At 41.3% G+C, this 23,458-nt stretch overlaps 1 protein-coding gene across 1 annotated transcript in view; it reads left to right on the forward strand.

Annotated features, from left to right (window-relative positions):
• LOC122789830 (putative bifunctional UDP-N-acetylglucosamine transferase and deubiquitinase ALG13) overlaps positions 1-23,458 on the forward strand; it is a 2,262,889-nt gene that overhangs the window by 1,182,696 nt on the left and 1,056,735 nt on the right. The window contains exon 8 of the mRNA XM_044057268.1: positions 15,882-15,937. Coding sequence (XP_043913203.1) covers positions 15,882-15,937 — 56 coding nt within the window. The remainder of the gene's footprint in view (positions 1-15,881; positions 15,938-23,458) is intronic.

The raw sequence follows: 23,458 nt of genomic DNA on the forward strand, positions 1-23,458 counted from the left end.
ATTGCCACCCCCCCACACACACACACACATGCATTTGTGGTGCAGTGGTGCTTGCTCCTTCACAAAAGAAGTTTAAAGGAGAAGAGCAATCTTTGCTATTGGCTGTTCTGGATTTTGGTTATTTGTTTTTTGGCTTGTGTGCACTCAGCATTTTGAGTGCTGACATTTTAATACGGAACTGCCCTGTGTACTAAGATATTCTCAATGTCTAGCCCCAGTCTTAGCTTATTGCAGACTGAATGGCATTTAGATAAAAAAACAAAAGACAAAACTTTATTATCTTTGCAGAGTCTTTACCCAGATGTCGCAAGTTAATGACTTTAGTTTTGTCTCTCGTGCTCTCTCTGGTTTTCCAGATAATCCTCCTTGACTCTATCCACAGGATTAAATTTCTGGGTTGCATTCAGCTTTCTTTCTTCAAAAGTCTGTTTTAACATAATACAGGGAAGATCTTTGTATAAAGTTTTCCTTAAACTTCTCCAGCCAGTCCAAGACTTCTACAAGGGAATTTCTCTGGATTCCAGCATTCATGGCTTATATCATTCTCATGCTAATTCTTGCCAGATTACACATGAGGATGCAGTCATTTAAAAAGAATGCATGGACCCAACATTTGCATTCTCTGGAGCATCTATTCTAATTTTGTGCTTTATAAAAAGGGAACTGCATTGGTGGAGACAAAAGAAAAATCCAACTGAATCCAAGTCTCTCCTCAGACCCCAAACCAATCTGTCACCACAGACATCAGATTTTGACAGGGGACCTCTTCAAATGATTATAGACAATACCACAGTCATGGTATTTCAACAAGCAGGTAGGTACAAGATAATAGCCCCTGCGCTGGCAGGCAGTGATGGCTTGGGAGTTGGCTGTTGAGTATTTCTTAATACTCCAAGCATCTTGCTTTCTGTCTGAACACAATGTAGTGGCAGATTAGCTGAGCAGAACCAGGGCAAGACCCTCTTGTGAATGTAAATTGAATGAGGAGGTCTTCCAGGAATTGATTCTTTTGTATGGGATATCTTGAATAGAGTAGTTTTCCGTTTTGAAAGGAGGTGAACAAAAGTTTTGCTCCAGATCTCCTTGCAAACCAGCATGGAAGATGGATTATTTTTCTTTCTCTTGGAAGGAAATGTACCTATATGCTTTCACATGCTTTCAAGTGATATGCAGGGTAATTCTAAAGATTCAAAAGGGTACCCCAAAAATAATTCAGTCGGTGAATGCAAATGCTGTCATTGCCTTACTCATAATGTCCCAGCTGACTGTACCAAATACTTTCTCTTCATGAATACCCACTAATAGTGGTATCTTCTTGCATTCTCCTTCCCTCTAAATTACCATTGTTCTGTTAATGTTGTGAATGATTGCCTCCCCTTCACAAAACCACTTTGATCCATATCTACAGGTTTTGGCAACACCCTTGTCATTCTCTTAGCTGGTATACACATAAATACTTTATCATCATAATTCAAAATTTAAATGGGACTGAATGAAGCTGGGCCAGAAGAGTCTTTCCCTTTGTGTAATACAGCTATGTCAGCTTTTTTCCAAGATGCAAGTACTCCTCTTCCCTCTTTTTAAAATTTTGTTAAAGCCTTCCAGACCCTTCTCAGTCTTCCTCCTAACTTCCACAAGTGTACTTGTCTGTTCCTGAAAACGTACATGTTGATTAATTGTGCATCACTTGTTTTATTTCATCTTATCCAGCCATAGCTATTAAATCTTGAGCTGCCCCTTCTAACCTTGGCATATTTAAGTCTTCCTCAAATATTTCCATTTATGCCTTTTCTTGATTTCTTTATTTCTCCTCATCACACAATTTTTATAACATTTCTGAAGCATGTCTGCCACCTTTATGGGATTATTTTTCTTGTTCTAGGCTCCCTAAGTTTGTTGACACTTTCTATTTTATGTTGCTTAAGCCGTGATAACATTTTTTTTGTGCTCTGGAGTTACCAAAAAAAAAAAATTGCTTAGCAACCTTTATGAACTAATGCATATTATCCAAATATTCCCTTTAGTACTCTGCAGTTGTTCGTCCTGTTATTCTTTGTGATTCCCCTAATTCTGCAATACATCAACCTTTGCCAGCACTTATGTACATTTCCTATTACTGCTATCCCTATCTTAGTTCAAACCTTTTTTTTTTAATTCCATTTTCACTTTATCTCATGTTAAAAAGACCTTTGATAAAATGGAGTGTACTGATGCTGCTTGCAATGATTTTAATATTAAATTAGTGAGTTTTGTACTATGTTTACGTTACTTGTTCTTGCTGGTGGCAGAATAAGCTTTCCATGCTAGTTTTGTATTGAACGTTTAAATCCTCAGCAAGTCCACCCAAGCATTTTCCTAAAACCGAACTCCAAGCAGTTAGTTATCTCTGCCTGTGTCATGGACTGGCACTTCCCACAACTTCTCTAGTCACCTTGATTGTGATAGTTGTTTTATCCCAGTATAAGAGCTCTCCCATGCTGTCTGATGATTATCTATTACTCAAACAGCATAACACAGTGTGTGATGGGATGTACTTGTACTACAGAATCTTTGGAGGCATAAATCTCACACAAACTCAGAAAAAATTGTCAACAGTACACCATACATCTTCAAGGCTATCGCAATTCACATAATCCATCATGTGCTGAGGTTCTAAAGATTAATTTGTTTAAAGTTCAAAGTCCTCCAAAATACAACACTGAGACAAAGCACGCTCAGCAAGTTGAGCTTACCTCCTTATATAGCACAAGGTGTCCCAAAGCCACTGATGCTGTGCCTACAAGGCAGGTATCAACCCAACTAAACACACATCGTTATAGATGACTCGGTTGTAAGACATACAGATGTGCCTCTTACTAGCCTGAGCAAGAAAAGAGGGACTGTTAGCTACTTGTCTGGTGCCAGGATACATCAGATCACATGTGGACTCGAGTCCTTGAAACACGTACCGGTATAACTAGTTGTTCATGTTGGTTTCAATGACTTGGTGTATTTCACTGTAATATATTAGAGAGAGATGATGGAGATCTCAGACTGTGTCCAAGGTAGGTATGAGTCTAGCATTGAGCAGCATTCTGCCATCTCCAAAATGATGCAGTGATAGGAGCAAAAAATAATAGATTTCAATAATTATCTGTTTTTGGTGTCATTCAAAGGGGGTCCAATATTTGTCAGCCTGGGAAGATGCGATAGACAGACCATGCTGCTTTGCTGGGGTTGGCCTGCATCTGTGTCCTCTCTGGTTTTCATAGGTAGGTACTAGACTATTGGCCCTAGGGCCTATATAAGGCTGGCCAAAAAGGTACCCTGGATTTTGCCACCCAAGAAAATTATTTTCCTGTGCCGCTGTCGAGCAGAGCCACAGAAGTGATCCTTGGGGTGAATTTCCAATCATCAAAAATTTTCTTGAGTGTTAATAAGGAGCTTTGTTTGATATAGTTTGTTTCAGAGTATGGGAAGTCTCTGGGACAAGAATCTATCCCTCCAGCATGTTCTGTTTATTGTGGTGACAAGTTTAGGTCCCTAGAGCTTGTAGCTTGGAGCGATTGGGATTTCTTTAAGTGGAGCATGTCCAACAAATCTGGGTTTGACATAGCTTTGTATGTTAGGCAGAGATTGCCTCTGAGTAGGCGATATGCAACAGAGTAAAGCTGGAGTTTTTTGAGACGATCTGCGTAGGACATCTGTTTGAGGCCGGTAATCCTCTGTGAGGTGTTTCTGTGGCCTTTCTAGTTGTAGATGTCTTGCGGTACATACTAAAAGGGCCGTTGTACTCTATAATGGGCTCTAATGAGTGACGAGTAGAGGGGAATAATTACCTCTTTTTTTCCTAGATGAGAAACCTTTTGTGATGAGGTGTGCCACATAGAAGGATTTCCTGACTACTGTGGTGATGTGATTATTAAAGGAGAGACTACTGTCCACCTGTGTCCCACGGTCTCTTATCATGCATTCAGTGTTAAGTAGACTACTGCCTATGTGGTAGTTCATGGGTACAGAGTTTTTACCAAAAGGGATGACAATGCACTTTTTGGCATTGAGTGTGAGGCCATGGCTTTGACGTCAGGCATCTGTCTCAGTGAGGCCCTTTTATAGGATGTCCACATTGTTAGGAGTTTCGATTATGACTCCTAGTTTGCAGTCATTAGTGAACTTCGTTAGTCAAAGACCTTCTGTGTTAGCCTGTACTTCTGAGAAGTAGATACCAAACAGGAGAGGACCCAGGACTGAACCCTGTGGTACTCCACTTGTCACTGGTCTGAAGTCTGATTTGTAGTCCAAACCTCTATTCCATCAAGCTGCTTACATGCAAAGTTGTTATCCACCCCCATAGTGCCTTTTTTAGGCAATGGCAACTTGATAAACCTACCAACATAATGAAGTAAGCAAAGGAAAATACGAAGGTATTCCTGAGCAATACTAGGAGCCTAAACAAGAAACTCAAGTCCCTACAAGCCCTTCTCACCCTAGAAAGCCTTCACATCTGAGCAGTGACTGAGATATGGTTTAAAATAGAGGAGAGTACTCCAGTTGTGCATGGCTATAATGCCTTCCACACATTCAGCTACTGTGCAAGAGGGGAAATAAGACAGAGGTGTCTCTATCTTCATTCAGAAGAGACTCTCCTCAAGGCTGGTAAGCAGCTTGATGGACTAGAGCTTTTCCATGCCCAAGTAACCATGAGAAAGGTCCCATACCATTTATTAGCTAGCTGTAGAACTCCCTCTATGATACAAGAAAGCCACAACTACTAGGTACAGGAACTAGAATTACTCGGTGTTAAACCAAGTACAATTTTCCTAGACAATCTAAACTATCCAACTGTAAGCTGGGAAACCTCCATCACCATTAGTGCATAAGCTCAGAGATTTCTGGACTTTGACAGTGCAAATGACCTGGAACAATTAGAGTACCCACTAGGGGGAATATTATCTTGGATGTTGCGGGATGAAACAGCTATTCTGACTGTCGGCAGTTGACACGTCGAAATCCGATGCCACCCAACCAAATACCGGACCTGCACCCCGCCATGGGACCCATGGTAGCACTTGTTCCTGGGTCCAGAGCAGTAGGGAATTGCGGTGCGTTTAGGTGCTGGATGTGGTATGCCGGTAAGTTAGATAGTGTGTGTTCGTGGGGTTGTACGTCTTTTTTTGTGTGTAGTTATTAGTGTTCGGACATGCATCGTGAGACTATAGGTAAACCATATATATATATATATATATATATATATATATATATATATGTGTGTGTGTATAAAATATCGGAGCATCTTGCACCATCCCTTATGTATCTTCATCTCGTGAGGTCTGAGCATTAAGCAGTCTCCTTCAAAATAAAATTGAGACCAGAGATTCCTTCCACCCAAGGTACCTTTTAGAAATTGTTGAAGACAAACTACCTACTCCTAAATGATAAACTGACAAGCTTTAAATCCCAACCAAACCCAATGAATATGCACAAAGGTACACCACCGTACTATATCACCATGTACCCCATAAAAAACAAGTGCAGAGTAAACCCCAGAAACAAACCCACATGATGCAACCATTATATCAATAATATTTCTAATAAAAGGAAAAGAAGTTTGACCAAAAGTTAAGACTAATCCCTAGAATGTAAGATCCCTTGTCACTGAAATAAACAATTCAGGAGCTTAATAAAATCCACCAAAGCTAAGTTTGAGGCTAAAATAGCTACCCAAACCAAAGACGGTCACAAGGCATTTTTTAGTTAGGTTCATAATCTCAAACGAGCAATATACTGAGTTGATTGTGAATGTTACCTACACTGAAGCTGAAGATGTAGTGAACTTACTGGCTAATAAATTTAGCTCTAACTTTAGCCCTCTCTCCTCTGTCTGTCCCGCAAGATGTACTTGAAGCTGACTCAGCTCTGGCTGTCTAACACAAGAACAAGTACTAAAACTGCTATCAAAAGCTAAAAATACTTCATTGATGGGTCCTGACAATATCCCTGGATGCAGCTTAAATAGCATGAAGCATGATTTAGCAACACCCCAACAACACTTTCAGTCTCTGTCTCCATACTGGTTTTGTATCAAGTGAATGTAAAATAGCTATAGTTATTCCCTGCAGAAGGGAGGACCTTCAGCTGACTAAGGCAATTACAAACTCCTAAGTCTGACCAGCCTTTCAATAAGCAAAACCATGGAAAGTCTTATGGAACTAATTAATCAGAACATGGGAACCTCCAAACACTGGATCTGTCTTAGTTTGGAGTTGTCAAAGGCAGGTCATGCTTACTCAACCTGGTGAAGTAAAATGGTACACAGCACATACCTCAACTTAGCCAAAGGTGTTGACACAATTCCAGTGTCAGTCATAGTAGAAATACTAAATAAACTAGGAATAGCCCCCTATGTCACCTGCTGTATTGCCAACACAGGGTGCAGGAAATCAAAATGGGGAAGTTACCTCTACAGAGAGACCAGTCACCAGAGGAGTCACCCACACTTCTGTTCTGGGACCCCTCATGTTTGGCATCTACTTTTCTCAAGTAAAAGCTAATTCCAAAGCACTGTGGTAAACTGAATCCAGAAATGACTAGGCCATCCTGCAAGATTTGCCCCAGATAAATAACTGCTGCCAAATTCATGGACTGAAACATAAATGCCATAAAATGTATTATACCCTTTGTGAAGTCATCTTCCCCTTGGAATTCCATGTTTACAGTGCACCCCTAAGAGTTGACCCAGTTCAGAATTTGGGACTTTCTGTGAACAGTGACCTAACATTTGACCAACATGTGGTCAGGTATGTCCATTTTTTTTTTTTAAACTCTCACTCCACCAGAGCTCAGGAAGTTTGTACTGTAATTTACAAAGGGTAGATCCTAAGCCTTTTGACAGAAGCAAATTATGTCCTCACATTTCAAGTAAATGATCTTTGGAACCATAGCAGTTATGAAAGAAGTATCAATGGCAAACCCTTCAACACAAACTACTTTTACAGTGGTATTCTTTAGGTTCTAGGTTTTAAACCAAATTTTATAAGTCACAGTAAACCTAGTAACTAGTACATTTGTAATATTTTATAAACAACTTAAAATAGCTCTGAAATCACTCAAGTTAGACACACACTGCCAGCAAAATTTTTTCACCTGGCTGAGGAGTTCTGTTTGTGTTACTTGGTTTTTGAGATATTTAGAAACCTGTGAAAATTATATTTATTTAAATTATCCTAAAAACAACAATATCTATTTACTTGCACTAGGCAAAGGTCAAATATTAATGCAGTTTGCCACTGTGTAAGATTTAAGGTGAAATCTTTTAAAACCCTGTACATAGCATGGTTTTAGAATTAGCATGGTTTTAGAATTATTGATGCAAATATGAACAAGCCATGTTTGATGCCTAGAGGTGTCCGTAGGTGTCAACTGCAGATGCACTTGGAGGTGTCACTTGGATGTAATGAGTTAACATGTGTCCATAGTTTTAAGAAAGTCCTTCTATACTGCCCAACTTATAATGAAAAGTATGTCATTGTCCCCCTTTGCTCAGTCATCATTCGGCCTTATAACGCCCCCTTTGGCATGTGTGTCCTGACACATGCAACAACTGGAACACCCACAAGAGATAATCTTACTAAAAGGATGCAAGGCATAAACAACATATCCTGCATGGATTGGCTCAGTGCTCTGTCACATTACTTGGAATCTTACAAACTGCTAAGAGGTGATCTATATCTGGCATAGAAGGTATCCTTTGACCTAATATTGATGGATTTACTGCACAAAAGCAAGTCTAGTGGCATCAGAAATACTTGTTCAAGGGATCTAAACTTTTTCTGTAACCTCGACAGAATGGTTTGGATGGACATTTATATCTTGCATGGCATATCACTGCTCTGGAACAGACTTCACATCCACATTAAACACAGTTCCATCCCTGGCACAACCTGGATGTATGGATGCGAAACAGGAAAATTTACCCCAGGACTACTAAAGGCAGAGGCAGCTCCTAAATGCTTTATCCCATGCGTGGATCCCCTCAAATTATGTATGGTACAAGCCAGCTGTTCTGTTTAGGGGTAATATATCAATGTGATAGTGTTCAATCTCGCCGTTTGTTCTTACACATGGGTTCGGAGCCGATCCTCGGCTCCGTGCCGGCCTCTTGCAAGCTCTGCATCGAGAAGAAGCTCGAGACAATCTAATACCCACAATCCCCCTCTGCCTTTACCTCAGATCTAGTTTGCCGCTGCTGCATACGCATCGTTGGGAGCTAGCTCGAGAGTTTCTAAGCTAAGATATAACTTTTTTGTTGTATTTTATTAAGAAATATATTCTAGTTGATATTAGCTGTATTAACAAGTGTGATTGTGTTGTGGTTCCGTAATTCCTTGGTACCGTTAACCTTATTTTCGGTATTTTTGTATCAGGGCCTACTCCCTTCACATCTACCATATTGAGACAATTTAACCGGATTTGACATTAACCTGATTGTGACTTTTTACTCGGATTGACTGTGTTTTTCTGTAGTTATATATTTTTATACTATGTCGGAGAAAGCAAAGTCTGGTTTCAAACGTTGTCAGTGTGGCCAAAAAATGTCGGTCACTGACAACCACAGTTCCTCGTCTACTGCCTTGGCCCTCTTCACTTACAAGAGGATTGCTCCATCTGTCACTCTTTTAGTGGGAGGGTCATGACAGATAGGCGCAGGAAACTGATGGACAGAGGTCTACTGAAACCAGCTTTCCAAGAGGCTTTGGATGCTTCTGACCAGGCATCAAGTCCTCTAAGGAATCGAAGACGCCGGAGCCTAAGTCATCGGCTCCGAGCTCTTCTTCAAAGGTTAGATCACCGGTTCCACAGACTTCGGGCAGTGTTCAACTGGTGTCGGTTCCTGAGCCTCGAGTCTTGGAACCGTGATGGAGCTCCCTCATTCGGCCATATTGTGGTCGGATCCGGCTTCGGTTCCTTCGACCCGTTCTTCCTCCAAACTTCGGATGTCGATGTGGATCGCGTGGTGCAGAAGTTGTTGGAGCATTCGGCCCTCTCTAAACTTATTTCGGTTTCCACCCAGTTGGTGTCGAAACTTGAAGGCCTTCCTGTATCTCCATCCATTCCTCCTCCGAGACCGATTCAGTCTTTGGAGCCGGAAGAGGCTGATCTGCTGATTGTGGAGCCCTCGGGTCCAGAACCGTCCTTTTCTCGGTCTGTTCCCCTCACCTCGACTCCGTCGGACCCGGTACCGGAGTCTCGGGGGCCGACGGTCTGTTCTTGGTTCCGGGGCCGAGAGTCGAACCGACGTGTCGGTTCCGACTCTCCCCCTCGGGGCCTCGGCACGGATCGATTCGGCTCCGTCCTCGGGGTCGATGCCTTCGGTGCCCGTGTCGGGATTCTTCCCATTTCTTGAACCGGGGACTCTTCGATGCGGGACCGGGGCGTTCGACCTGATGAGGAAGGTGTTGTCTACCCAGACAACCACATCAGTGGAAGCGGTTTCTCCTCCCCATAAAGGGCCTTTGTCTTCATCTGCACCCACGGCCACATCCAAGCGTCGGGCACCAGTGTCTCAGCCACCCTGGAGGGTGCCCCTCTTCCTCGAGGCTTCTTCGGATGCTCCCCACGAGGAAGTCCCTAGGAAGAGACTGTGTAAGAGGAGACACTTGGATTCTCCACAGGAATCCATAACATCTGATACTGACTTAGATGAGTCAGAGGGTCCCCTAAGTCACCTTCAGAAGATGTCTCTTTTCAGACATTTTGGAGATCCTGAAACAGAGAGGTGACTGGCAGTCCCTTCCCCTTCTGAGGATGAGTCAGTTCTGCTGAAGGCATTTGGTGCTCGCCTTCCTCCTCCTGGGTCACTCCGCCCTTGACGAACTAATGGAACTTATTGCTCGAAGGGCGTGGGAGGCTCCTGACACAGTGGAACCTGTTCCTAGGAAACCGAACAAGTACATCACAGCACCTCAGGATAAGTCCTACCTTACAAAAGGAGTTCCAGTAGGCAGCTATGGTGGTGGCTGCAGCCACGAAAAAGGAGATGTCGGAGTCTTCTTCGTCTGTCCATCCGCCTAATAAAGATTCTAGGACGATGGATAGATATGGAAGCGCATTTTTAGTTCAGCGGCATTTTCCATGCGGTCCCTGAACTATTTGACCCATTTTACACGTCTGCAGAGGGATCTAGTCAAAGAGTTGGGAGATACCCTCCAGGGTACTACAGATGCAGCTGTCTCAGAGAAAGTGACAGCGCAACTTAATACCCTAACATCGATTGTTAACTCGTCCATGAGGCTGATTTCTTACGCAGCCGAAGGTTCGAGTAGGGCAGCAGCTTCAGCGATTGCTCTTCGTAGACAATCCTGGATGCGCCTATGCTCCTTTGCGGAAGCCTTCAAGTCTTCCTTTACAACGCCCCATTTGACGGTGCCACTCTTTTGGCCCCAAAGTAAAGGAGTCCCTGAGCCGGAGTGTACATGAGGGAAAGACTCTGTCTGCTGTCGGAGTCCGTTTTCCACCCCAACTAGACCGTGCCCAAAGGGCAACGCGGTGGGAAAATGTGGTTTCAAAACCCCAAGGGTCTTTCTCAGGCACACAGGGTGATGCCCCCTCTAGAGGCAGAGGAGGGGGCAGAGGTGGAAGACGCCGCCCTGGTGGCAGAGGGGGTCCGCAACATCAAGGTGACAGGGATACACTCCCTGGTAAACCTTTCCAGCACTCCTGAGAGGAGGCCCGACTGTCCTGCTCTGGAGGCAGTCGGGGGTCGCTTAGCTTTATACCCTCAGGCCTGGCAAGGTATAACTACAGACAAGTGGGTAAAAAGCGTAGTTACCAGAGGTTATTCCATACCCTTCCTATCCTATCCCATTCCAAAGAAAAGACTCCCAGATGTACCGCCCCATCTGCGAGAGCCAGCAGCTTTAGAAATTTCAAAGCTGCTAGAAAAAAAGAGTCATCCAGCCAGTCCCAGCGGACCAGCAAGGATTCGGGACTTACTCAAGGTTCTTTTAGTTCCAAAGCAAACCAGGGACTGGAGGCCCATTCTAGACCTAAGCTACCTCAATACTTTCGTCAAGAAAGAAAAGTTCCGAATGGTCACGCTTCAATCGATCCTTCCATTCTTACAGAAGGACGAGTGGATGTGCTCAATAGATCTAGAGGATGCATACTACCACATCAAAATGGCCAGGGCATCCAGAGATCATTGCGCTTCGGCTGGGAGCCAGTCACTTTCAATTCGAGCCCTGCCCTTTGGTCTGACCTCAGCCCCCAGGGTCTTCACCAAATGTATGGCAGTGGTAGCGTCTCACTTGAGACGTCAGGGATTCCAGGTGTTTCCGATCTGGACGACTGGCTCCTTTCGCCACCACCAGCGTCAACTACTGCAGGCCAGAGACTATGTTCTTCAACTATGTGTTCACCTAGGGATCTCCGTAAATTTTGGAAAATCCTTACTTCAGCCATCACAAAATATCTTGTTCATAGGAGCAGAGTTAAACACACGTCAATTAATTCTGAAGCTCCCCCCAGAAAGGATATTATCACTGCAGACTCACATCGTCTTCTACTCTTGTCAAGGAAATCTCCTGCAAAACTAGTACTGAAGGTGTTGGGCCTCATGTCAGCCTCCCTTATTGCAATTCCCCTGGGAAGGCTGCACATGAGAGTCCTACAGTGGCTACTGTTTGCACAATGGTCATTTCAACAACTACCTCTAACACACGAGATTCTTATAACAAAGACTTGCAAAACAGATCTAAACTGGTGGCTTCAAACGTGCAACCTTTCCAGGGAGGCCGTTTGTGCTACCACGCCACAGTTACGGTGACCACGGACGCTTCCCTGATAGGGTGGGGGCATCTTTCAGGGACAGACAGTCCAAGGCGAATGGACCAATTTGGAGTACAATCTGCACATCAATGTTCTAGAGTTGAGGGCAGTGTTTCTAGCGTTGCAACACTTTGCTCCCTTCTTCCTCTAGGGACTATTGCAGTTCAGACGGACAACATGTCGGTAGTCTGGTACATAAACAAACAAGGGGAACCAAGTCCTATCAACTATGCAGAGGCCATGAGAATTTGGCAGTGGGCGGAGTCCACGGGTCGCTTTCTAATAGCAACGCACATCCCGGGGTCATCCAACGTCATAGCCGACAGGCTGAGCAGAGCAATTCTGTTACCGCACGAGTGGTCTCTAAAACAGTCAGTGGCGGAAAGGATTTTTCACACGTGGGGCCAGCCTTCCTGCGATCTGTTTGCGTCTCCAATGAATGCCAAATGCAGGAGCTACTTTGCCCTATTACCCTCCAGGGAAGTCCCCAGGACGCACTGGTTTACGATTGGCCCCGGGACTCCTATACGCATTTCCCCCATTTCCTCTGATATCGAAGTTTCTCCAGAAAGCCAGGAACCTACACAGGACGATAATCCTCATTGCTCCATTCTGGCCTCGTCAAATTTGGTTTCCCTTCCTGAAAATACACTGCATTCGGGGACCCTGGATTCTGGACCCAGAGCCAGATCTATTGACTCACTCGTCAGGGGTTCCCCACCCCGCTCCTGTCACTCCATCTAGCAGCTTGGCTGCTCCAATTCAACTTAGCCAGGTCTGATCTTTGTCACCAGCAGTCCAGGATATATTAGTGGCTTCAAGATAAAGCTTCCACTACGAAAACATATACTAGTAAATGGAAACGGTTTGTATTTTGGGCAAAGGCACACCATGTGGATCCCTTTATAGCTCCTTTGAATAAGATATTAGAGTTCTTAACAGACTTATTTCATCAGGGTGCTTCTCCTGCTACTCTAAAAGTTCAATTGGCTGCCATTTCAATTTCCATGTGGAAGAATGTGGAGCTCCTGTTATGGCTCACAGACTTTGTAAAGCCTTTTAAAAGGAGTTTTCATATTAGACCACCGGTCAGATCTCCCACGTCACCTTGGAGTCTAAACTTGTTGCTATCTAAATTAATGTTGCCCCTTTGAACCTGCCTCTTCTTGCCCATTAAAATTTTGTCCTGGAAAACTCTCTTTCTGGTAGCCATTACTTCTGCTAGACGAGTGTCTGAACTTCAGGCTCTCTCCATCAAGCACCCTTATTTGATCTTTCACTCTGACAGAGTTTCTCTTCGAACCAATTCATCCTTCCTCCCTAAAGTATGTTCCATTAACAAATCCAGCAAAATTTTTCACCTGGCTGAGGAGTTCTGTTTGTGTTACTTGGTTTTGAGATATTTAGAAACCTGTGAAAATTATATTTATTTAAATTATCCTAAAAACAACAATATCTATTTACTTGCACTAGGCAAAGGTCAAATATTAATGCAGTTTGCCACTGTGTAAGATTTAAGGTGAAATCTTTTAAAACCCTGTACATAGCATGGTTTTAGAATTAGCATGGTTTTAGAATTATTGATGCAAATATGAACAAGCTTCATGTTTGATGCCTAGAGGTGTCCGTAGGTGTCAACTGCAGATGCACTTGAGGTGTCACTTGGATGTAATGAGTTAACATGTGTCCATAGTTTTAAGAAAGTCCTTCTATACTGCCCAACTTATAATGAAAAGTATGTCATTGTCCCCCTTTGCTCAGTCATCATTCGCCTTATAACGCTTTGGCATGTGTGTCCTGACACATGCAACAACTGGAACACCCACAAGAGATAATCTTACTAAAAGGATGCAAGGCATAAACAACATATCCTGCATGGATTGGCTCAGTGCTCTGTCACATTACTTGGAATCTTACAAACTGCTAAGAGGTGATCTATATCTGGCATAGAAGGTATCCTTTGACCTAATATTGATGGATTTACTGCACAAAAGCAAGTCTAGTGGCATCAGAAATACTTGTTCAAGGGATCTAAACTTTTTCTGTAACCTCGACAGAATGGTTTGGATGGACATTTATATCTTGCATGGCATATCACTGCTCTGGAACAGACTTCACATCCACATTAAACACAGTTCCATCCCTGGCACAACCTGCATGTATGGATGCGAAACAGGAAAATTTACCCCAGGACTACTAAAGGCAGAGGCAGCTCCTAAATGCTTTATCCCATGCGTGGATCCCCTCAAATTATGTATGGTACAAGCCAGCTGTTCTGTTTAGGGGTAATATATTATTATTTACAGTGGGATGGATAAGGCCAGTCTCTAACCAAATCAGATAAGTTAATTTGAGCTCAAAAAAGGAAACTGATTAGGCATAAAATGGCCCACAAGGGTAACTAGCCTACTACTTGCTATGAACCTATGATCTGTCCCTTTTGAATAAATGTATATCTTTCCTAGTAACGCTCCAATCATTTTCTCTACCCATTCCCTGAATCTCTCCCTTTTTAACAGGTAATTAGGAGAGTGCCAGTGTGTCATTTTTACTTCATTACCACATATATATATATATATATATATATATATATTGTATTGGTGTATGTTCTGAAATAATTATTGGATTTGTCATAAATTTCAATTAAATATACATTCTTGGTTGTAGAATTTCTATCCAATGTAGCACAGTTATTGTACTTTGGGGAATATGTAAATAGAGTTCCTACTACCAAGTAATTCTGCATTCCATGTAAATTATTTTCGTACATTTCTTCAGGAATTTACCCTGTCATTTTATTTTTCCCTTGTAGATCCCACTGATACTACTGTAAATTGTCCAAGTCTTCACCATTAAATAATATTCCCTACTGAAAGGTGATTATTTCTCCCGCAAGATTCTTAAGCCACATAATAGCAATTTTTATTGGAATATAATTCCATTTGAACATCTACTGTCATGGTAAGTTAACTTACAAAATTCTGTTTTAGACATTGATTGGGACCATATGAAAGCCTTGGAACCACTGGTGAAATTGGATCCTTTGGTTCCAAATAAGCAGCATCTGATGCCCTTTACTTTGATTTCATCTTTGTTGATTGTATATGTGCGCTGTCCCCAGTAATGGTGTCCATGCATCCTTCAATGTTGAGATTGTCACTGGACTTTTCACTGACAGGGTTGCTTCAGCAATTGAGGCATCAGCTCTAGTCTCAATGTTGAAGCTGTCTGGAACATCACTGTCAGTGGCTCAATGGTTGGGATCGTCTCTGCCTGGATTTGTTGTAGAAGTGACTAGTGAGCGTCTTCTTTATCACCAGCTTCTCCCTGTCCAGTGACATAGACAGAGACCTCCCAGTTGGCTTTGGCTTTATTTCTTAGCACTACTTAATTTGTAGCCCTGAGCACGCATCTTTCATCTCAGAGAGGGAGCATTTCTTAGGGCCTCAAAACTTACCCTTTATGGTCACCATGAGCCTTTGGGGTACTAAGGGTAAGTTCTGTCTGGATCCCCTTTGAAAACATACTTGTAAAAGGAGGCATTTAGACCCCCCCCCCCCAAGAGTCTCTCACCTTGGGTGCTTGATTAAGGAAAGGGCTCTCCCAAGTTCCCTCTGGAAGATGGTATATTTGGTAAAATCTTAGAATTAATGCAATCTGGGGGCAGATGCTTAATTTATTGCCCCCCCAGTGAGTTTTTCACTGAGCCCTTCAGATCTGTTCTTCTATATCCTGGGTGATCCCTTATACTGATGGCACAGTGAACCTTGTGGAGAGGGCAAGTAGGGAGCCTGGTATAGCATTATTCAGATGACATTTTTTCCATTTAAAAAGAGAGCACACTGTAGTAAAATACCATTTGGTAGACTGTATTATTGTAGTAGCAGCCACTAAGATGGAACTGTCAGGCACCTGGGGTAATGCTGTTATGAAATGTTAGTTTGTTAGGTTTAGTTATTTTAAAGTTTTCTGACCTAGATAAGTTGGAATGGGGTTTTCAATTTCATAATTGAGTGTTACACTCATTACATATATATATTTAGTATGTTCTGTTTTATATTTTTATTTTTTTGCAGATGCTGGCTATCAGAGCCCTTCAGTATATGCAGCAGCTGAAGCTGCCTCAAATTTGGTAAGTTCTGGTGTTAATTTTCTTACCTTGACATTTGCCACATAATATTCTAATAAAATGACACAACTTGGCCAGGTTTGGTACAAGTATGAATAGCTGCCTGCTTTTAGGGGAGTCATGCATACTGACTTGAAAATGACTGAGTTGTAACATTCTTGTGCAAGGACTGTAAAGGCAGTCTGTTTTTGAACTTACAAATTCTGTCTTGTGTTGAAAGTGGAATGAGCAAGTGTTGTGATTATTTTAGAAAGCAGTTTACTTAGCCAAAACTGCCCGTTGCAGTTAACTGTATTGCAGTATAGTGGTTTGGTTTACAATTAAAAAGGAAGTTGCTGACCACAAGCAGCTTGTGGGTTAATGATCTCTGTAGGACATTGACATTGTACTCAAAAACATCCGTCAGAGCCAGATCATGGACCCAGGGCCCCCTGTATGTAACACCCCACCCTCCAGCCATTCCAGTGTCCCATTACTTTGCTGCCCCTCCCCAGTTAGTATAAACACAGTTAAAACCTGTCAGCATGCATACTATTTTTTTTTTACTTTTATAATTCTTACAGAGATTTAGATTTAATTTAAAGCTTATTTAAATTTTATTGCACAAACAATGATGGTCATTTGATAAACAAAACATTCTCACATTGAAAACAGACTTAGCATGGACAACAGTAAACTTCCCTTCCCTTGAAACACATTCATTGAAAAATGCACTGAAACTCACATTAGGTAAATAGTAGGCAATCATTCTGAATACTTTTACAAGCCTAGCCCAATAACCCAAGTTCAGAATCAAACCTAACACCTTAACTGTCATGCCAAACCCACACCAAGTAAAAATGCAGTAAAACTCACAAACATTGAAAAAGCATCTGGCCAGTGGTGGGTTAAGTACTTTGGGCCCCAGACTGTTTTCAAACTGTAGGTCCACTGCATACATTTTAAGGACCATGCCCAGATGCAATTGTTTGATTCAGCTTCCTGATTGTTTTAAGTCATACTTCTTGTATAATAAAGTAACATTTGTTACAGTGAGTTTTAAATCTATAATTTAACATTTATCCAGTAAGCAGTGAAACAAAATATGAACCAATATTGACAAAAGTACCCATGTCAGAACATTTCAACTGTAAAAGTCTACTCGCACTACAACTGTAATCCACCAATATCCATACTTAATTACCTCCACTTTATCAACTGTGTATGCAACATGTTTGATTGAAATAAAAATGCCCACAGTAACATTTTCCAATATGCTTTATACAAATGCACACTTGTCTTGCAAAGATGGACTTGTAACCTTTTCTCTATCAGCTCAGAGATCAGTTTTACTCACAGATATCCAACAAACACACCCTCTCTGTTCTCTGTCATTAGGAATAACTATCACCTGTAACAAAACTAAGTACAGGTCTGTCCTACTTTTTTGTCTGTTGTATTCTTGCAGCATACATGTCTAGAGTCAACAGAGCTAGATTGTGGGGAAAATGGGACACTGTGCAGTGTAATGAATTAAGCCCCTGCCAGTCATACTAATAACCCATTACTTGACTGCCTCTCCCACAGTTAAACACTGTTCAAACCTGTCAGTGTACATACTATTTTCTTCTTCAACAATTAGAGATTTGGATTTCATTTAAAACTTTATTTCATATTTTCAGAAAAAAAGTTGGCAGCCGTTTCAAAACAAACAAAAATACTCTTGTACTAAAAACAGCGTTAGCATGAAAAACAAACTTTTCCTTTAAAACAGTGCATCTGGCAACCCATTAAACTACAGTAGATTTGCTGGAATTCATACTTTAGTAGCATAAATGAAGTACTAGGTGTCAGTGTGAAAGGTGCAGGAATTAAAAAGACAAGTGTATGAAGCATTTGCTAACAGCATGGGACAGCCCAGTTGACATACATGTCCCTTTTTGGGAGCAGCACCCCAGGAATACTATCTGGTGAAGTAACTTGACAGAGTTGCACAGAAGAAAATTAAGGCTGTGGAAATCGAACCATATTCTACAGGAAGCATCTCTAACAGCTCATATTATTCCTCATCTCTAAGTGTTAGACAGTGCATTTTACACCTGTCTGCCTCCCAAAAAAAGGCTCAATTAAAAATGCATTTGTAGTTAAGGTTAAAAGACTTCATGCTGTCCACTTTATTAATAGACAAATAATGAAACAGCTGTCAAAATTAAGGAAACCAAGGATAACATCCAAAGAACAAGGCTCATATAATGATGCTGCTGTTCACCACAATCAGTTTTCTTCCTGTAAAGCATAACTACTCCAGTTTATAGGTAGTTAATAGGCTTGCAGTGCAGAGGATCACCGAGGAGCCTAACCCAAATTTGCGGATGCCTTAAAGCAGTATCTGGTTTAGTGATTTGTTCAAGGACCAGGAAAAAATCAAGAGATGTTCTGCAAAATTGAAGAAAGATAAGAGCAGACTCTTCTAAATCAGTTAGTCAACAGAAAAGGTATTGCGTCAACATGCATTTTGTGATCTGCAAAATCTGTGAAAGTCTACTGATTGAAATTGACTATCTGTAATCCTGAGTGATTTACCAAAATAGAGGTTGGTCCAGTTGATGTGAAGGATAGGGATTTTGCTTGTTGCACTTAAGATGCAGCATTAGATTCTGGGAAAATCCCTTAACTAGCCAGCCTCTCGACTCTGGAAATTTTTACACACACACGCACTCACTCTTTCTTTCTCTATTGCTGTGTCACAGTATCTGCATCCTGAAAAAATGTGGGTCTGGTTGCTCACTGCAAATTATGCTGCCTGCTGTTTCTCTGCAAGGAGCATTGCTTTCCCAGTCCATAAGCTGAGAAGAAAAAGAAAAGTGATGCTTTCCCAAGTCTGCAACTTTTAAATCCAGTTCACTCTCTACTTAAAATACACAGTGTTAGTTAAATCTAACAGCAGTTCTTGGGCGTTTATTTGCTGTCAGCTCTGGTGTGGATGCTCAAGTAACGAGACTGGACCGTGCACGTAAAGCAGGAAGTCATCTGCAGAGAAAATTGCTTGGGCAAGCACTACTGGGAACTTTCATGTATTACAGCCAAGCATGATCCCAGCCAATATGTAGCCCTAGGCAGTTGCCTAGGCCACCTAGTGCTGAATCTAGCCCTGACTGAGCTGTCTGCTGTGTCATGTCATCATGCTACAAGTGGCCAAGAAGTACAGGAACCCTGATAGTTACACGTATGAAAAAAATGCCTATCAAAATAATACTCTGGGAAGTTAAAAAATCAAAACCTACCTGTTCCAGGTGATAAAATATTTTGAGGAAAACAGCATAAACAAGTTGTGTTTTGTGATGTAAGCATCTAATTTAAGACTGCTGATTCATAAAACACAAAGTTGCTCTTAAAATCTGCTTCCAAAAATTAGTAGAAAAAATACAATAATATGCATGTGAAATGATTCCAAAACATTCCTGCTGCCTTTCTTCAGTCAGTGTTTTTTTTCCTCTTTCCACTCAACCCTGCAAGCCTTTGGCTTATACCCATGCTTCAACTCCTACCCGACCTCAGATTTCCCATTTACTCCATACCAGGGTACCCTGAAGTAAACTTTTACACTAAGGGCCCCCTCTTTTTCTTGGGAAGCGTAACTTACAGTACATATTTTAGACCATGGAAGCAAGCCATCCCCTAGGATAATTTATGAATTTGCCGGATGATCACAGTCCCTAACAATGGTAGCATCTAGTGCAGTGTAGTCAAGTCATAATCACTGCCCCTTCTTCATTGGATGTCTTTTCATAGTCGTCATTTCCATCAGAGGCTTTCCCAGCTTGGGTATTTGGTCCTACAAGTGGTGAGTCCATTCCTGAACTTGTGTAACTGAAATCTCAGAAGATGCCTTGCCTCTGTGCCTTCAAGCTTGCTTATTCATCTCATCATCTTTCTGTTGTGTGCACAAGTTGCAATGTAAAACAGATCTCTGTCATATGATCAAAGTTTCAAAATTTGAAATTCATGCGATTGAGACCATATGATCAAAGTTTTGAAACATCTAACATAAAATGAAAAAAAACATTTTTTTTTTACATTTTTGCAGGGGGCAAGCCTTCCCTGCACCTCAGGCACCCTGTGCAAATTAAATATACCAACTCTGGGATTGCACCACAGAGAGGAAAAGGGTAAATTTCCCAATCCATGCTGTACAACGATCTTCGATCATATGAATTTCGAAGTTTTGAAACTTTGATCATATGATGGGGATCCAGTAAAACAGTCTTATCTCTTATCTGTTGCTGTCCTGCAGCTAAATCAAAATATTAAGCTACCTAATACCCAGCAGGGTAATTTAAAATACCCTACTTTGACAAATGCTTAACTTAGTCTTGTGTTGTGACCCCAGCTGTCTGGGGACACAGAAATTAGAAAGGTTTGTTGCCAAGCTTCAAGCAAATAATCCAAAATCTTGTAGAAGTATTATTGACTTGACAGACTGAATATAGAGCCATGTACTTGATGGCTAACTGGTTGTCTGACAATACCCGTGTAGTTATTGCAAGTGACACTGCTGAAAGCAAACAAGTTACCAGTGGTTTATCCGCAGTACTCACTGCTGTGCCTGCTCCTATTTGGCATCTGTTTCTCAGACCTTCAGGCCAACAAGTTATCTAATTTTGCAGGTGAGTGTAAGTTGTGTTGTATTCAATTCATACACTGACTCTCAGTTGCTACAGCATGGTTTAGACTGTGAAAACTGGTGCAAGGCAATGGTCTGAAATCTGGAATAAGTTAGTATACTTTATTTTTGGTAAATATTTCCACAGAATACCATGTAAGTGACACACCCCTTCAGTCAAGCAATGTCATAAAAGATCTGGGTACTGTTTGTTCCTCATCTTTTTATATGGTAAAGCCTTCTGTCTGGCTCATCTTATTTCAAAAGGCATCTCTTCTAGATTTAAAGAAATGTTAATTCCCCTTTTTGTTTCTCATCAGACCCATTATTGTTTATAATGACCTTTTTGCCATGTATTTGTGCAAACCTGTCACTCAGCTTAAGAAGCCTCAGAGATTCATAGCCAAAAAAAACTGTCCCCAAAACCCTCCTTTATCCAGACAGACTGGCTACCCTCTTTCTGTACTTTCTCTTTCAGAATTTTTTCTCTTAGGAGCCTTTGTCTAGCAATTCAAGCCATGAAAGATCTGTCATCCTTGAGTGCCTCTTCCTTTGCAGAACACATGCTTCCTCAGGTACCAGGAAAAAGGAATTGAACCTTCATTATGAAGGAAATCTTTCCACTGCATGTGTTATGACCCATTGTTTTCCTAACCTATGAAACAAACTCACAAAATGTCAAGCAGAGCAGTACCTTTGTTGTCTTCAAGGTGCACCTAAATTGAATGGGCAGCCCCAGTTTCTCCTCCGATCTATCTTGCGTTGCCTTCCTTGTGGCTGGAGGAGGACCTTTTGAGAGTGTTTTATTGGCTAGGCTTGTAGTGGCGTATAGGCTGATTGCCTAGTAATTACTCATGAACACTAGAGATACCCACTCCAGAGAGTAACAGTTATTTGGCAATAATGTTAGCATTAGTTTTGCCTGACAGCACTGCTTCTAGAAATTTTGTAGAGTAGTCCATTACTAGTAATGTATACTAATACTCATTGCTAGATTTTTAGTAGTAGCGCGCCCTCCCCCCTGTGTACATAGTAACATATTCAAATAACTGCTATGTTAGTATTGGCATCAGTGGTCTTTCAGTTTATGGCTAGGGTACAGTTTTCTGACATTGTAGACAATAAGTATGGAAGCTTTCTAATTGTGTGTGGCAAAAAAAATCTGGCTAGTGTTCTTGCCTTTGTTTTATCCATCCACATGAGACCTAACACATCACTGTGAGCTAGATTCATTACTAGTGTCATATAAGATTTTGACACTAGCAGTTGATGTAGACAGTCTTTTGTATTTTAATCTGTACAGTAGGTCACTTTTTGATCCCCTCTGACCTCATCCAACCATCCCGAATGCCCCATGTCCATGGTGGGATTATCATTTAGCTGTCGTTTTAACCCCTGGACTGTTGTGGTATTGGGATCAATCATGGCTCCTGAGGGCATTCTTGGGGCTCAGCTATCTGTGATTCTGTCCAGGCTTTTTTTTTCTTTTTTATATGCCTCCCCCCCCACCCCATGATTATCAACTAAAAATCCTCAGCTTTACTAGAATTCAATGAACAAAACCTCTTAAGATTTCTCTTTTCTTCAGCTTTGTTTTCATTGAGCATAAAAGGATCAGAACTCCTGTTTTTATTACTTTGCCCCTTTAGTACTTAAATGTCTTTATTTTTTAACTTCAAGGGTCTTTACTTAAGTGGTTCGATTACATTTTGTCCCGCTGTTTGTGCTATTAATTATTTTAAGTCTGTATGCAAACTTCTTTATTGTACTGATTTTTACTTCAGAGTTTTACATGAGTTCACCTTCAGTTCCTACACTGGCATCTCTTAAGATATTGAATTTCTGTATTGTTCTGTCATTGGGATACATTTCTGGTAACGCATGAGATTATTCATATTATTTGATTACAGTCCTTCACTTTTTGTAGCTTCTGTGCTAACTCCTTTGGCCTGATCTCTGTGACTACTATGGACATATTAAGTTGTTGCTTTACCCTTTAAATGTAACACCAGGCCATACTGTGTTTTTGGATTGTTCCTGCTCCTACATTCTCCAAGTGCTTTAAAATGAGAAAATATTTTCTTGCTATTGAGTCAAGTTGGGATTACAGCTGCAGGATGTAAAAGTCTTAATATAATTGTTTGTATTTCTACATATGTGGCCTGGTTGTTCCTTTCTGTCAACATAGAAGGTGCATATTGCTTGTTAATATTCTCATGCTTGCATATCACAAAAAACTTGACAAGGGTAATCACACTGCCAGAGTCCAGCAGAACTTTCATCTCTCTCTCACCAAGAAATGGAAAACAATTCATCAGCTGGGTTGTAGTACAGTGCCATGATGCTGATTCAGTTATTTGAGCTGCAGTCTTATCATACTTCATTGGGGGGAAAAAATTTCTAGCATGTATATCAGTGTTTACATTTCTGTATTTTTAGTAGTACTAGTAGAGCAGAAGTTAGCTCTGGGACTCCTCCCCCCACATTTGGAAGTTGTCTTTACTTGCTACTTTGCATCTCAGAAGATGACACATCTCATTGCAGTTTCAGACTTAGAAGCATACAGTTTGGTTTTAAACAATGTATCCTCAACTGATAAGCATTGCACTAACATTGCTAGCTTTTCGGAGCTCTTGAGATCGTTTTGCAGCTTTCAGTAGCAGGCAGTGCTTTTTGAAATGTGTTCATTGCTAGAATTTTGTTAATATTCAAGGTCTATCCACAGCTTTAAAATGTTTTGATACATTCACCTGAGCAGTTAACAGTTTGTCAACATTAAAAATCCAGTAATACAATGTTATGGTGTACATTTCAGAAGTTATCCAAGCCCTAGCTAAAAAGGTCTTAAGTTTTTATATTATGTGTAATCATTTCTCTTCATA

This window comes from Protopterus annectens, chromosome 15.part0 (assembly GCF_019279795.1).
Source record: "Protopterus annectens isolate FY-2018-M chromosome 15.part0, PAN1.0, whole genome shotgun sequence".
Classification (NCBI taxonomy): Eukaryota; Metazoa; Chordata; order Ceratodontiformes; family Protopteridae; genus Protopterus; species Protopterus annectens.